This window comes from Pseudophryne corroboree, chromosome 10 (assembly GCF_028390025.1).
Source record: "Pseudophryne corroboree isolate aPseCor3 chromosome 10, aPseCor3.hap2, whole genome shotgun sequence".
Classification (NCBI taxonomy): domain Eukaryota; kingdom Metazoa; phylum Chordata; class Amphibia; order Anura; family Myobatrachidae; genus Pseudophryne; species Pseudophryne corroboree.
In genome coordinates this window covers 190800264-190817567 of record NC_086453.1, presented here as the reverse complement: position 1 = coordinate 190817567, position 17304 = coordinate 190800264, and the positions used below count along the sequence as shown (strand labels likewise).

Sequence of the window (17304 nt, the reverse complement as noted above, 5' to 3'; positions counted from 1 at the left end):
GTATTTTCAGCTTAGACATGCTGTACAAACTCAATTCCCTCACGGCCCACCACTGATTGTTGACTCACCTGTTAGGACGATGCTTACTTCTCTGAGTCAGAGGGGGAGGGTGTCTACCATATATGCTGCTTTAAATAATAGAAGCTACCCCGATCTATTAAATAATCTCCGTATTAAATGGGAGACTGATTTGGGGCGCTTGTCCCATGAGCAGTGGCTCCAGATTATGAGCTCCCTTAGATACACTACGCCGTGTATAAGATATAAGCAGGTTTTTTTCTATATTTTACACAGGGCCTATCGTACTCCAGTTACTATGCAGAGGGCTGGTCTTAGGGAAGATTCTAACTGCCCCAGGTGTCGGGCAGCCGATGCCGGATTTTGGCACTTACTGTGGGATTGCCCTGAGATTTCCCTTTTTTGGCGTAAAGTGTGGAGTGATGTGATCATGACAGCACCGTCCCTCCCTACATTAGATCCTGGTATATGCTTATTTGGGTTAGATCTTGAGGAAACACACTCTGTCTTACTGTATAAATATGTCCTGTGTCTCACTACGCTGGCAAAAGTTGTTATTGCTAGGGTCTGGTTCTCGGCAGATGTGCCTAGGGTGGAGCACTGGAGGGCGTTGGTGAACGAGGTAATTCGTCATGAGAGACATATGTATAAAATACGGGGTTCCACCTCTCGATTTACGGAGATGTGGGGTCGCTGGAGTAGCACATGGCTGGGCGGGCAGGTATTGAGCACTTGAGCGACATTCGTAATAATATTGATATTCTTTGTCGTGGACACATATGCGAAAAGAATTAACACGCACACCGAACTGTGATCTGAAAATACCTGTTTATTGATGGCAATTGTTATAGTTAATTTCAATGTTGTTGTTTTGTCTTGTTATGTCAATGTGTTACAAAATTCAATAAAAAATTACTTGATTTAAAAAAAAAAAATATATGTTAGTATAGATGCCACAAATGCTGCCAGGCAAGCCAAGCACCACAACCTGTTGCAAAGTCAGGCATACATATATTGTGAGGCACCGTATAGGTTTTACGTAACTAGCAACTTAAGAAATTGCCATATTAAATCTGAAATAAATTTTGAAATCAAAATTTTAAGTCACGCAATCAACATGTTGAAATGTCGATGACCTCACTGACATGGGGGTAGTTGCTAAAAGAACTGAAAATATAACAGGCGGCAGTAGCAGACGCTACTCCCTGTTTGCTCACAGCTGGCACAGGGAGATAATATAGATAATATAAAAGGATGTTCTCATATAATTACTTGTGCTAGCCACAAATAAAGAGGCCATTAAATAAAACTCTCACCTTGCTGACTATACAGGGGCTAATTCAGAGCCGATTCCCAAGACCAGAATCCTTGGCCCCCTTCTCGTGCAAGTTACATAACTTCGGAAACCTCATCAGCTCAATCAGTCGCCAATGCCGTCTTTACGCCAATAAAACTGTAATTTACCTCTTCTTCTCTGACCTCTCTCCCTCCATCCTCTCGAGTCTTCCTGCCTCTCTGCCATATCATCCTGGATGTCCCAGTGCTTTCTCAAATGAAACATGATCAAAACAAAACTCACTGTATTCCCCTATATCAAAGAACCTTTGTCTCCTCTATTTCCCTCACACTACTGTCCCTCATGTCTGTTGCCTGGCTGCCATCCTCCCTTCCAAATAGTTCACACTGTGTGGTTTCCATTTCTGCAACATCTCTAAGATCAGGCACCTTTTCACCCTTGATGACATCAAAACCCCATGCACTCAGTCATCTCCCATCTTGACTATTGCAACCTCCTTCTCTCTGGCTTACCCAAACTCACCTTTTCCCACTTCAATCTATCCTGAACTCTGCTGCCTGTCTCATCCTTTTTCGCAGATAGGCGTCCCATAGCCCCTCCAACTTACTTAACCGATTCCCTATACCCCTCTTCACTCAGAATCCAATTCAAACCCCTCACATACAATTAGGTCCACAGAGATTTGTCATTTTAGCTGTTTAACAATTAATATTAAAGCTATATAATGAACATGGTTTTAAAATGTAGACTATACGCTTTAATTTGAGGGTATTCACATCCAAATTGGAGGAAGGGTTTGGGAATTACAACTGTTTAACATGTAGCACCTGGTTATTCAAGGAGCCAAATGCAATTGGACATTTGACTCAATAGCTGTTTCATGGACATTGCAGGGCTAGTTCGTCATCAATTAAGCAGGCAAAAGGTCTGAAGTTGATTGCAAGTGTGGCATTTGGAAGGGGTTGCTGTGAACACAAAACATGCTCTCAATGCAAGTAAAACTGGTGGTGAGAATTTTTTTATTTTTTTTAAGTGGCGCTATTAAAGGAACATCTACAAGGGGCACAACTCTACTGGGGATACAGCTACAGGGGGCAAAACTCTACTGGCACAACTCTACTAAGGGTACAGCTACAGGGGGGCAAAAGAAACTTTCACCCTGGGCGCCACGAGGTCTAGAACTGGCCCTGATAGAAGGCTTCACAAAAGCATATAAACAGGGTTCACCATAAGGTGCAAACAATTCAGAAACCTCAAAAACAGAAAGGCCAGATTAGACTTTGCCAAAAACATAAAAAAGCCAGTTCAGTTTTGGAACAGCATTCTTTAGTAAGCTAAAACGAAGATCAACCTGTACAATAATGATGGGGAGAAAAAAGGAGATTTATGGTAGACTTACCATGGTTAAATCTTTCTGCGAGGTACACTGGATTCCACAGGGAATAACATCGACGGTGTATAGTTGGATCTTGAGCCGAGGCACCAACAGGTTAAAGCTTTGACTGTTCCCAGGATGCATTGCACCACCTCTATAACTCAGCCTCCAGGCACTGGAGCTCAGTTTTGTTAACCAGTCCAATGCAGTAGCAGGCAAAAGAGACGGTAGCTATTAGTCACATAGAACCACATTCTCACAACAGGAGGAGAAGGGACCAGCGGCTAATGCCATACAAACCCAAAGAAGCTAAGTGCGTCAGGGTGGGCACCCTGTGGAATCCAGTGTACCTCGCAGAAAAATTTAACCATGTTAAGTCTACCATAAATCTACTATTCTGCAGCGGGGTACACTGGTATTCCACAGGGAATAACATAGCTAGCAAAAACATGACCTTAAGTGTAAAACATTTAAGATCCACAGACTCAAGAGGTTCAATCGAGAGACCCTGCAGGTCTGAGCCACGCTGGAGCGGGTAGAAGTAGCATTCCTCCTTCTTGCTTGAACTTCCTTAAAACCCTGGGCAGAAGTGACACTGGTGGGAACACGTATGTCATCTGAAAGTTCCATGAAATTGCCAGTGCGTCTACGAGCGCTGCTTGAGGATCCCTTGTCCTTGACCCGCAGACCGAAACCTTGTGATTGTGTCGAGACGTCATCAGGTCTATATCTGGTAGGCCCCACTTGTCCACTAGGAGTTGAAAGACTTCCAGATGAAGACTCCACTCTCCGGCGTGAACGCCCTGTTGACTGAGGAAATCTGCTTCCCAGTTGAGGACTCCGGGGATGAACATTGCCGATATTGCTGGCAAATGGCGTTCCACCCAATGGAGGTTTTTTTGACACTTCCAGCTCGAGTGCCGCCTTGATGATTTATGTACGCCACTGTGGTGGCGTTGTCTGACTGTACTTGAACAGGCCTGTTCTGTACTAGAGGCAGGGCCAGTGTCAACGCATTGAACACTGCCCGCAATTCCAGAATGTTTATCGGGAGGAGAGATTCCTCCCTGGTCCACCGACCCTGGAGAGAGTGTTGCTCCAACACTGTGCCCCAACCTCGCAGACTGGTGTCCATTGTCAGGAGGACCCAGTTGAAGATCCAGAAGGGATGGCCCCTGCTCAACTGTTGGTCCTGTAGCCACCAGCTCAGTGACAGACTAACCTCCGGAGTCAAGGAGATCATTTGAGACCTGATCCGATGAGGCAGGCCGTCCCACTTGGAAAGGATCAACCTCTGCAGAGGGCGAGAGTGAAATTGAGCGTACTACACCATGTTGAAAGCAGACACCATGAGGCCTAGTACTTGCATCGCAAAGTGTAAGCGAAACTCTTGGGCGAGAGAGGAAGTATCTGATCCTGTACTGAAGTTTCAGGACTTTCTCTGGAGACAGAAACAATCTCTGGCTGTGTGTGTCCAGCAGCACCCCCAGGTGCACCATGCTCTGAGCAGGGACCAGCGAGGACTCTTTCCAGTTGATGAGCCACCCGTGGGCTTGTAGGAATTGGACAGTCAATTCCAGATGACTGAGGAGAACCTCTTGGGAGTTCGCCAAGATCAGCAAGTCGTCCAGATATGGCAGGATCCTGATTCCCTGACAACGGAGATGAGCCGTCATCATGGCCATTACTTTGGTGAAAATCCAAGGGGCCGTGGTCAATCCAAATGGCAGGGCCTGGAATTGATAATGTAGGTTGCCAATAGCAAATCGCAGATACTGCTGATGCGACATGGCAATAGGAATATGCAGGTAAGCATCCTGTATGTCCAGGTATACCATATAGTCTTCGGGTTCCAATGCCAGTACAATAGAGCGCAGAGTTTCCATACGGAATTTGGACACTCTCACAAATTTGTTCAATGATTTGAGGTTGGGTATACGCCGGAAGGACCCATTTGGCTTTGGAACTAGAAACAGGGTCGAATAATATCCCCTGCCTCTCTGAGACAGAGGTACAGTACCAGCACTACCACTCCCGTCTCCAGGAGGGATTGTGCAACTAAGTGTAGAGCTTGCGCTTTTAACGGATTCGCAGGGATAACCGTTGTGCAAAACTGGCGAGGGCGACGTCTCTTGAAAGAGATTGCATACCCGTGAAAGAGAAAACTTCCCACACCCAGGCGTCCGAAGTGGTCTGTAACCAGGCCTGGGTGAACTGCAGAAGTCAGCCTCCCACCCTGGGGTTCCCCACGGATTGTTTAGATTTAGGCTTAGTGGTTTTGGAAGCATGAGCCTGTCGCTGATACGCTTGACCCTTTGCCTTCCCTGAAGGTCAAAAGGAGCAACAGGTGGTACTCTTAGCCTTTGGAGCAGAAGAATTAGTATTTGGGAGACACAGTCTTGGCAGTAGCCAAGTCAGTTACAATCTTGTTCAGATCCTCCCAAAATAGGATGTCTCCTGTAAAAGGGAGCACCTCCAAGGTCTCTTTAGAGTCCAGGTCCACCTTCCAGGACCCCAACCACATAATTCGGTGAGCCAGGATAAACGTAGTAGATGCCTTGGCCGCCATGACACCTGCATCAGAGGCCGCCTGTTGAATATAGTGGGAGGCTGTGGTAATATAAGAGACAAATATTTTCTGGCAGTGTCAGAAAAATCCTGAGGCAGCTCATTCTCAATCGCCTGAACCCATGCTTCAATTCCTTTCACAGCCCAGGAGGCTGCCATAGTGTTTCTATGTACAGCACCTGTAAGTGAGTAAATAGACTTCAGGCATCCCTCCACACGCTTATCCGTCGGTTCCTTTAGGGAGGTGACGGTGGAGACAGGCAGAGTAGATGACACCACAAGACGAGCGACATGAGAGTCCACCAGCGGTTGAGTTTCCCACTTATTACTAAACCCCGCAGGGATAGGATAACGAGCAAGCATATTTTTAGACAGGGAAAATGTATTTCCCGGAGACAGCACAGGGCTAGTCCGTTGGACCTCACCATCGGGTACTGTGGAGACTATATAAAACAGATTTTAGTAAATCCGACCTGTGCTCCCTTGCCCTGGCGGATATAGTGGGTACCTGTGCAGCACAGTATCCACGGCAGCGGCGCAGTCCGTCACCTGGGACCGCTATTTACCGGCAGGTCCCAGTACCTCCTCCCTGATGTGCAGCCACGAGATCCAGGTGTGTGTCTGAAGTCAGCTGCAAGTACCCGGGAACCAGGCCGCGGGGGTATGCAGCGCTGCTGGGGAGGTGATGGAGCCGCAGCACAGAATGTCAGACTGACATAAAAGTGCTGCGGCCCTTGAAGTCTTCAAAAAAGCTCTTTTCAGGGCTGCCTAGCGCAGCCCCACCTGTTAGCTGCCTGCAGTGCAGGCACCAACTTGCAAACTGAGCTCTAGTGCCTGGAGGTGGGTTTATAGAGGAGGTGGTGCAATGCACCCTGGGAAAAGTCAAAGCTTTAACTTGTTGGTGCCTCGGACCAACTCTACACCCCCGATGTTATTCCCGGTGGAATACCAGTGTACCTCGCTGCAGAAAAAAGTATGGAGAAGACTTGAAATATCTCATGATCTGAAGCATACCACATCTTCTGTAAAACATGGAGATAGTGTGATGGAATGTTTCTGTATGGCTTCCAATGGCACGTGGTCACTAGTGTTTTTTGATTATGGGACAGAAGATAGAAACAGTCAGATGAATTCTGAAGTGCATAGAGATACACTATCCCCTTAAATTCACGCAAATTCTGCAAAGTTGATTAGAAGATTCTTCACAGTACAGATGGGCAAAGACCCAAAACATACCGCATAAGCAACCCAGGAGGTATTTAATGCAAAGAAGTTAAATATTCTACAATGTCAGAATCAATAACTTGAACTGAACCTGACTGAAAATGCATTTCACTTGCTGAAGAGAATTCTAAAAGCAGAATGACCACGAACAAACAACAACTGTAGATATCTGCAGTCAAGTCCTGGCAAAGCATAACAAAGAAGGAAACCTGCATTTGGTGATGTCCATGGGTTCCAGTCATTACCTGGAAAGGATTCTTTATGATTATGTTCATTTGTCCAATCACTGTACATTTGAGTCCCTGAACATAGGGATATGTATACAAAAATGGTTGCAATTCCTAAACATTTCATATAGCTTTTCTGATCAACCTCTTTAAAGTCTGCACTTTAATTGCATCTCCATTGTTTAATTTCAAATCAACTGTTGTGTCATGCAGAGCCAAAATTAGGAAGTGTGTCAGTGTCCATATATACACATGGACCTAACTGTATAAAGTCCTTAAACACTCCCCACCCCTCTATGTTAACTTAATTTCTGTTCACATGGTCTTCCATTCCCTAATGTCTTCCATTGATCACTTCATCAAATCCAGATAACTGCTCCCCCATTGAGAAAGTAAATTCCCTTTATTTGCCCATATGCAAAGTTGTAAGAATCTCTGCGGCTGGACTGCAACCCTCTGTATGCATGGTTTGATACTGGTCAGTGATCGCGCTGAGCGATAAAATTTGTGAGTCCCAAGGAACCATCACTGAAAAAAATTGGGGTCCTACTAAACTCTATCTGGGTCCTATCACATATTGTGGGGGGTGAATGCAGGAAGCAGTTGGGACAGTGCTGCGGGACAAGGAGGGGGTTACTGGAAGGCAGTGCTGAGGATATGGAGGGGAAAAAGGGTATAGCAGTGTGGGCAGTACTGGGGGCAAGGAGAGGGTTAGGGGTAACACAAGTAGTGCTCTCCCACTTTTATACTGTACATATAGCGCAAAGAGCTGGACACTGTCCCTGGGCAGATAGAGAGATGGATGGTTGGGTGGTTGGGCACTCAGTCACTCACTCCCACTTAACATGCCGGGTACCCTCCGTTAATCCCAGAAAACAGCTGGGATACATAGTGGCAGCAGTAGATGCAGAATGACATGACTAGGTGCATACAGTATATACTACACACACACATATATATATATATATATATATATATATATATATATATATATATGTTCTAAGAATAGAGGATGAAGGAAAAGGCGCACGGTGTCTGACGCACGGTGTCCACCTGTGTAGCTGCTCCGACCGTCCATCCCGGTGAGGTGTCCCGACGGTTCACGGCTTAGTCGAAGCCGGCGGCGCGGTGTGAGGTCCCAGGCGGGGGCGTGCAAGTATGCAGCATATGCCGGTGGATTATGATCTAACCATGTGGTAATCAGCCTACACTGTGAGCTATATGGTACACGTTTTTTAAATTGTTCTGTCTGGATGCTGTTTCTAATTTATCAATAAACAAGCAGTCTGCACTTTGGGGGTAATTCCAAGTTGATCGCAGCAGGAAATTTTTTAGCAGTTGGGCAAAACCATGTGCACTGCAGGGGGGGGGGGGGGCAGATATAACATTTGCATAGAGAGTTAGATTTGGGTGGGTTATTTTGTTTCTGTGCAGGGTAAATACTGGCTGCTTTATTTTTACACTGCAATTTAGATTGTAGATTGAACGCACCACACCCAAATCTATCTCTCTCTGCACATGTTATATCTGCCTCCTCTGCAGTGCACATGGTTTTGCCCAACTGCTAAAAAATTTCCTGCTGCGATCAACTTGGAATTACCCCCTATGAGCGCCTTTTCCTTCATCCTCTATTCTTAGAACCAAACATTGCTCCTGGAGTCCGGAGTCCTCATTGGAAAAGTGCAGCGGTTGCGCAAGTGCACCAGTGCTACAACCCAGAGGCTTCCTGTGGATTGCAACTTTCTCCCTTGTTTGAGAGAGAAAATCACCAGCGCACCTGTACACCCTCACTGAACGGAGACATTATAATATAATATAATATTATATATATATATATATATATATAGATAGAGAGAGAGAGAGAGAGAGAGAGAGAGAGAGAGAGAGACACAGAGAGAGAGAGAGAGAGAGAGACAGAGACAGAGAGATCTTATCCACAAGGGAGATGCAGAATATATATATATATCTCCCTGTCATCCACCAGGCAGACGCAAAATGACATGTACTTCAAGGGCAAATGTTACGCTGTCTGTACCCTGAAGACACCTGGTTGTGAGACTGAAGGGGGGTGGAGGGGTGTTCCTCTTACTGACAGAGGACTTGCAGTAAGAATGAACGTGGCTGGAGTCCTGCTTTTGCATGAATTTTTACTTATAATTAGTGACAGTTATTTGATAAAATAACTGCTTGTGCATGAAATGCGCAGAGTCTCCCAGCAAGAGATTATCTCATGTAGCCAATATGTATGTACCCTTTTCCAGCAGCCAATCAGCTACTCTCTGATCGACTGCAAGACTGTCATTCACACACTGTAAGTGTATTAATGTACTGATGCCGCACGTTTACCTGCATTGATTACTGTGCATGGAGGCAGCCGCCGACACAGAAAACACGGTGTTGGCTGTTGCTCGGAGCACGGTCTCCCACAATCACCTTGTTCGCGGACTGGTTGTCAGGGAGGAAGGAGATCTCAGGCAGTGATTGGATGGGGAGAAGATGCCAGCAGCAATTGGACAGGGAGACAGACAGTGAGTAATGGTATTGGCTGAGAGACATAGGTCACTGAGACACAGCGCGTACTGTAGGACCCCCTCATTTTAAAAGCTGGGTCCTTCACTGTATGTAGCGCTATAGCGCGTATTATGCGATCACTGCTGGTCATCACTGTCAGTGCTAGTCCTGTCCTTGATACAACAGATATACGTCAGAAAACCGGCTCATTTATGTGTACTCAGAACTCTACATAGCGTGCAATTCCTTTGACATGCTTTCACTAAGCATGTAGCTGCCCCACTGCCACCCAAACATGAGATGATGCCACAGCTTTGTACAACTTTGCAACACCTTTAACTGCATATGCTCGGCTCCAGAATATCCAGTTAAAAGATACGCATGAGACGCTGCGTACAACAGACTTGTGTTCAGCTCTGCATCAGCCCCTAACTGATCTTGGTAAAAGGTAAAGTGACTCCATGCAAGTGCTTCCTGCTAATGTGCACCTGTAACATGTGATGTGGAGAGGCTGGAGCGGCGTTTGTATAGCATGGACTTAATTATAGAGGACATCCTCTAAACAGATACAAAAATAATAATATATGACGTTAGTGTACCCTTTGCACAAGTCATAAGCACTAATTAAGTGTTTTTTTTAATACATGTCCAATAAATGGGGAAACAAAATAAAACCCTACACGTCAGCCCCCTGTCCTTAGGTTTCTGCAGCTGCAGTTTCCCAGCAGTTCACGCTACCAAGCGTGAGTATGTCAGTGACAAGTAGGGTGGTGGCGACTCTTCTGGCAGAAGAAGGGTTAGAAGGTACAATGCAGTACAGGATTGCTACAAAGGTATTGCCATAAAAATGGTTTAAAAAGCCAAAACTTACTTTGAGTGCTAAACTCTACAAGTATTCTTGAATCTGCAAAGTGTGCACTGTACTGCATTTTCTCACTCTCTTGCAAGAGCCCTGGCTTCCTGCGCAGAGGAAGCGCAGATCCTGTGAGCCCTGGAAGGCACGTTGTACAGGTTGGTAAACTAGCAGCAGGTGCAAGACTTGGAATTCACATGCGTTATCACTAGAAATGTATCAAATGCTATATTGAGCTACATAAACAGGACAAGTAACAGTGCTGCATTGCAGGTGAACCATAGATTTGGGTGAGAAAAAAAAAGTTTACTACTTTGGTCTCCATCACCAATATACAAAAGGTTAATAGCACTGCTTTTTATTAGCAACTGTTAACACAAAACCAAATATATACCAAACTATGAGGTTTAACACAACAAAATATTGGAGTGTGTGAGTGCATGACTTCTTTGTCCAAACGAAACTCTTTATGACATTATTCATAGGGATTTCTTTATGAAATAATGTAATGATTTATATTACAAAGGTGACTGGTATTCATGCAAAACAAACAGAAGGGGAAATCTGCTCTATTACTCTATAATTCTGCCACCTAGCACCATTCCCTGATTTGTTTCAATGTTGAAACAAGGAAAGCAGTGAAATTAGACACACTCACACACACACGGCAGGAATCAATTAATCTGTATTCCTACACTAGTACACTAAAATAAAATTATTTGTGCCTTACGGTTTCACAGTAAATTGCAACTGAAGGCGTCACAATGTGAAGTACTTAAGAGTGTGAAAATCTGCATTTAATCTGGCAATTTAGGGGCTCTAAGCGTGTGGTCACCCAATGACTGGTTTTGCGCTTATTGCAGTGTAATTCGAGATAGATCAGTGTGGCGTTTTATCACTCCCAGCCATCTATGGTAGTCAGTGAAGGCTCGTACAGGCAGTAATTAGAAGAGAATACAACAGACAATACTGCCACATGTGTTGCACATTTAAATTACATGGAGTGTGCCACAGTTAGCACCATAGATGTGTAGAAAATAAGTGATCTAGACCAGTGATGCTAACCTTGACACGCCAGCTGTTGTTGAACTACACATCCCAGCATGCCCTGCATCAGTTTTAGCATGGCCAAATAGCAAAACTGTAGCAGGGCATGCTGGGATGTGTAGTTCAACAACAGCTGGAGCATCAAGGTTAGCCATCACTGATCTAGACTGAACAAGAGTTCTTGAGTTAAGTAGAACATGGATTAATGAAGCATGCAAGGGATTTTTGTACAGTAAGAAAACCAAAAAAGGATAATGTAATTTTCCTCAGTTATGCTTATTTACATCTGGGGCAGATGGTGACAGACCAATACCATGTCTCCTATGATTTTCTACACGACCCTGTATTGTCTATGGTCAGCTAGAGGTCAAGCGATACGAATGCAGCAGAAGGACAGTATTGTAATAAAAAGGGAAAGTGGCAGGCTGTCTTTTCTATATAAAAATATACCCACTTATCTTACTGGCCACTTACAGGACAATTCTTATCATAAATTCAGTATATTGTCTTTAATGCTTAATTTAATACATCCATGTTAAACGGGACATGCTGGATAACAATGGGATAATATGTAGACAAACACTCAAACCTAAACACAGCATATGTTGAAAAAGGTAATAGAGATTTTAACCACTTGCCTGGCATGCCTGCAAGTGCTCTATCTGACCTGGTCACACAGGATGCGACCAGTCAGATATAGTGTTAGCAGTGGCAGGGAAGGGAAACTTCCCTCCGCTGCTGCTGTCAGAGGGACCTCCCTGCACTCTACCCTATCTCTGCCGTGCTGCCGATCACTGCTGATCGGTCAGCACGACAGGACCCACCCTCCAGCGGCCGCAGCCAATAGCAGCTGCTGGGGAGTGTAAATGAACCCTCCCAAGCCACCCCCAGACGACCCCCCTGTATACCTGGAGGCTGTCCCGGCTTTCAAAATGAGAGCCGCGATGGTCGTGATGTTCCCGGTCGGTGTTTCGATGTTTGAGGGGGAATATTATATATATATATATATATATATATATATATATATAATATTTTTTTATTTTATTTTTTATTTAACTAAAATCATTTGGGATAGGGTTAAATTCATGTTCTTCACCAGATTCACTCATTTAAAAAAACGACTATTTCGGAGCGGTTTTTGGCTAAATAAATCTTTAGTTAAGTGGTTAAGATAAGATTTGATGGTCCTAAGTGTCTGAAAATGAATTTCACTTTATATTCCATAACATGCCTTGCCAACCTGTGCCAATCCAGTTGTTGTGAAACTACACATCCCAGCATGTCCTACCACAGTTATGCTATTACGGAACCCTTAAACTGTGAAAAGGCATGCTGGGATGTTGTTTCACAGCTTCTGGAGAGCCACAGATTGGCCAGGCTTATTATATAGGGAGCTCTGTCTCTTCCCCCTCACACTCTAGATACTACAATAAGGTGACATTTTGCCCCCACGTGGTGACACGCAGTCAATGTATGTTTGGCAATATATAAATGTTCAACTCAGGTGTTTGTCATTATTTTCAGCCATTAGAGCTGAAGGTTAATACCTTCAGAATTTGTCAGGCTAACCTGCTACTTTATATAGAACTGGAAGACAAGTTGCAGTCCTAACTGTGAGCACACCATTAACCGCCACAGCTGAGACTTTAGAAGTGACACTAGAGGCCAAGTTCAACAAACAGAAACCAATCACAAATAACTTTCCTTTTATCATTAGTTATTTTTCTTAACTCCGCTTTATTTCCATTCTTAGTTCTGTTTTAGCAACACATTATTAATTTATGTACCACTTGAAAATACAAATCAGAGAAGGTGATTTGCGATCCTAGAATTTCCCTTGCATTAATGCTGCTATAAATACATTAACATGGCAGCTACCATTCAGAAAAAGCGCGGCTCAAAAAAGCGTTGAAAGCTGGTGTAAAATACTCCACTGAAGTATAATAATGTATTATTACATGGAGTTTATTACCCCTTTTTTGGGCTTAGTTTTACTTTATTACTGTACTACAAGAATCAAGTATTTTCCTCAATGCTGTGCAGAGGGGTGAATGTTTGACTCCATAATATGCCAAAGAAACAAACTATAAAAAGGGAATACTAAAAACACTTATACATATACACACACACACACACACACACACACACAATCTATGCAACGCAAACACCAAACATCTAGTTACTACTCCAGCAGACTAATGATAGGGGTGTCTGAGAAACATATGGCATCTAGGGGGTAATTCAGAGTTGATCGCAGTAGCAAATTTGTTAGCAGTTGGCAAAACCATGGGGATAATTCCAAGTTGATCGCAGCAGGAATTTTTTTTGCAGTTGGGCAAAACCATGTGCACTGCAGGGGGGGCAGATATAACATTTGCAGAGAGTTAGATTTGGGTGGGTTATTTTGTTTCTGTGCAGGGTAAATACTGGCTGCTTTATTTTTACACTGCAATTTAGATTGCAGATTGAACTCACCACACCCAAATCTATCTCTCTCTGCACATGTTATATCTGCCTCCCCTGCAGTGCACATGGTTTTGCCCAACTGCTAACAAAGTTCCTGCTGCGATCAACTCAGAATTACCCCCCATGTGCTCTGCAGGTGTGGCAGATATAACATTTGCAGAGAGAGTTAGACTTGGGTGGGTTATTTTGTTTCTGTGCAGGGTAAATACTGGCTGCTTTATTTTTACACTGCAATTCAGATTTCAGTTTGAACACACCACACCCACATTTAACTCTCTCTGCACATGTTATATCTCCCCCCACCCCCCCTGCAGTGCACATGGTTTTGCCCAACTGCTAACAAATTTCCGGCTGCGATCCCCCCCTAGAACGCCCTATTTTTTTTCAACCAGAGCAATAAAAACAGCAGGATACAATGAAATCTCTCTCCCTGGGTGGTAGGACAACTGTGCAGCCACAAGTACCTTCTCTCCTGGCCTCACGCTCTTTGCGCCTCTCCTCCGCTCTCCTCTCCCGCTCCTTCAGCTCTTTCTGCTGTTCCCGTATCTTTCTCTCACGCTCACGATTACGTTCCAGTTGTTCCAGACGGTCACTGCAAACATTAAATTGTTCCCTAAAATTTCACATTTAAAGTTAAATAACAGAAAGAAAATTAAACATATACTCTGTGTCTACCAGGCCTGTAAAGACTGACATGGTGTCCACGAGTACAGCGAGCAGCAGAGTCATAAACAAAAACTCCAGCTAGAACTTTATTTCTTTTAAAACTATCAATAGTATAGTATAAGATTATTAATCTAACAGATGGGATAAGAATGATGTACAGAAGGAAAAGGACTCCCTGTGCTTTACATAAAAGTTGTCTCTTAACAGTAAAAACTGCTTCCTCAAAAGTCCTAATTAGCTGGATACACACACTTGTGGCTTATGCCGTTTATAATGAATCCCAGTGCAGCTATAATATCGTACTGGAAAGACCCCTTCCAACCACCCACTGCCAAAATTGTAAATCATATACAGGGCCTTATTCAGTAAGTACTGCAAATTCTGCTAATTAGCAGAATTTGCAATTCTTTGGAGCGCATGCTGGGGGCCACCCATCGCTGGGCAAAGCCACTCAGTATGCTGACCGACGCCTGCCCTAGTTCAACAAGCAGAAATTGCAAACCCATCGCAATTTCTGCTTGTTAGCAGAAACTGTGGAAGCCTCCCACCGGCGGCCCACAAGAATCTCGCCTCCATGCTCGCAATCGCGGCGGCTGCGTGACTTCACGCAGCCGACATGATCACGTCCCCAGCATGCCCCCGTTTGGCCACCTCCGCACCAGCAACGCTCCGTCAACTCCCTGGCTATTAGCCATAACTGACACACCGACGGGTTAGGGTAGGGAAGGGGTAAATTAAGTACCCCGTCCCGTCGGCATTCTAAAAGTCCCAACCGCCAGGATAGCATATCACACCTGTTACATGCATAACTAACCTGACAATACAGTTACAAGCATATCTATCCCCTGTGTCACATCATTACATGCATATCTACCCTATCAATACCATTACATGTATAGCTACCCTCTGTCCAATAACATTATACACAGTCCAGTACCATTACACGCATTTTATACCCTCTATTCAATACCATGCAGTGGTCCTTAGACAAAGGAACTTAAACTTTAACCTCTGCACCTCCAATATTGTGACATCTCCTCAGTGCCTGCTTATGTACAGTGGGGCAAAAAAGTATTTGGACAGCCACCGATTGTGCAAGTTGACCCACTTAAAAAGATGAGAGTTCTGTAATTTCCATCATAGGTACACTTCAACTGTGAGAGACAGAATATGAAAAAAAAAAACCAAAGAAATCACATTGTATGATTTTTAAACAATTTATTTGTATATTCTTGCGGAAAATAAATATTTGGACAATCAAAAAGTTTAAAGGTGGGTACACACTAGTAGATATATCTGCAGATCAACTGATCTGCAGATACAGGTTGAGTATCCCTTATCCAAATTGCTTGGGACCAGAGGTATTTTGGATATCGGATTTTTCCGTATTTTGGAATAATTGCATACCATAATGAGATATCATGGTGAAGGGACCTAAATCTAAGCACAGAAGGCATATGGGCTAAAACACACTACCCGGTTTTTGACGGCCGGGAAAAAGACGGGCGGCTTTTTCCCGTGCCGGCATTGTAGTTAACAGTGTGAGGGCTAGGGTCCCTTCACACTGCACGGCCCCGGCCCGGCTGCCGGGTTGCAGCCGGGTCTCACCACTGGAAGGTCCGGCGGCCGGGCGGCCGCCGGGCCGTCTTTGCAGCCAGTGAACCGTGTGTGTGAAGGGGAGCTTTCACAAACAACGTTTTTTTCTCAAGCCGTGTCTGATGCTGCGCATGCGCACAGCATTACACACGGCTCAAAGCCGTCCTGTGTGCGAGACTCTGCCGGTTTCTCCCGGATGGCAAAAAGCCGGACAAAGTTTGTCCGGCTTTTTGCCATCCGGGAGAAACCGGCCAGTGTGTTACAGTCCTTTATGTTTCATATACACCTTGTACACACAGCCTGAAGGAAATTTTAGCCAATATTTTTTATAACTTTGTGCATTAAACAAAGTGCGTCTACATTCACACAATTCATTTATGTTTCATATACACCTTATACCCACAGCCTGAAGGTTATTTAATACAATATTTTAATAACTTTGTGTATTAAACAAAGTTTGTGTACATTGAGCCATCAAAAAACAAAGGTTTCACTATCTCACTCTCACTCAAAAAAGTCCGTATTTCGGAATATTCCGTATTTCGGAATATTTGGATATGGGATACTCAACCTGTATATCTATGGACGGATCGGGCAGTGTGCTGTGCATACACACTGCCCGATCCGTCGGGGACTGACGACATGAACTGGGCAGGCGTGTACACACGCCCGCCCAGTACAGCTGTCAATCACCGCCGGCCGCAGCAGCATGTGCACGGGCGCCGTACACACACAGCGATGCGCCAATATATCGGTAGATATATTGGCCGTCGGCTGTGCTGCGTGGCCGATGCGATACGTCTGAACGACGGAGTTCACAGACGTATCGGCCGTACACAATGGCTGACGGTCCCGCGATATATCGGCCGTTCTCTTGAACGGCCGATATATCGGCCAGTGTGTACGGGCCTTAACTCAATACTTTGTAATATAGCCTCGGTTGGCAATTACAGAGGTCAAATGTTTCCTGTAATTCTTGACCAGGTTTGCACACACTGTAGCAGGTATTTTGGCCCACTCTTCCATGCAGATCTTCTCTAGATCTGTCATGTTTTAGGGCTGTCGCTAGGCAACACGGACTTTCAACTCCCTCCACAGATTTTCTATTGGGTTGAGGTCCGGAGACTGGCTAGGCCACTCCAGGACCTTGAAATGTGTTTGGGGTCATTGTCATGCTGGAAGACCCAGCCACGTTCCATCTTCAATGCTCTTACTGATGGAAGGAGGTTTTTGCCCAAAATCTCACGATACATGGCCTCATTCATCTTCTCCTTAATACGGATCAGTCGTCCCCTTTGCAGAAAAGCCACCCCAAAGCATGATGTTTCCACCCCTATGCTTCACAGTGGGTATGATGTTCTTGGGATGCCATTCATCATTCTTCTCCCTCCAAACACGGCGAGTGGAGTTTATACCAAAAAGTTCAATTTTGCTCTCATCTGACCACATTACATTC

General features: G+C 44.7%; 1 protein-coding gene across 9 annotated transcripts in view; it reads right to left on the bottom strand.

Moving 5' to 3' along the window:
* LOC134966331 (cyclin-dependent kinase 11B) overlaps window positions 1-17304 on the bottom strand; it is a 251164-nt gene that overhangs the window by 217223 nt on the left and 16637 nt on the right. For 5 of the 9 annotated variants that reach the window (XM_063942996.1, XM_063942994.1, XM_063942992.1 and 2 more), the window contains 2 exons: window positions 14051-14199; window positions 10092-10211 (listed from right to left, as the gene is read on the bottom strand). In XM_063942996.1, coding sequence (XP_063799066.1) covers window positions 10092-10211; window positions 14051-14199 — 269 coding nt within the window. The remainder of the gene's footprint in view (window positions 1-10091; window positions 10212-14050; window positions 14200-17304) is intronic. The other 4 variants (XM_063942999.1, XM_063942998.1, XM_063942995.1 and 1 more) reach the window with 3 other exon arrangements.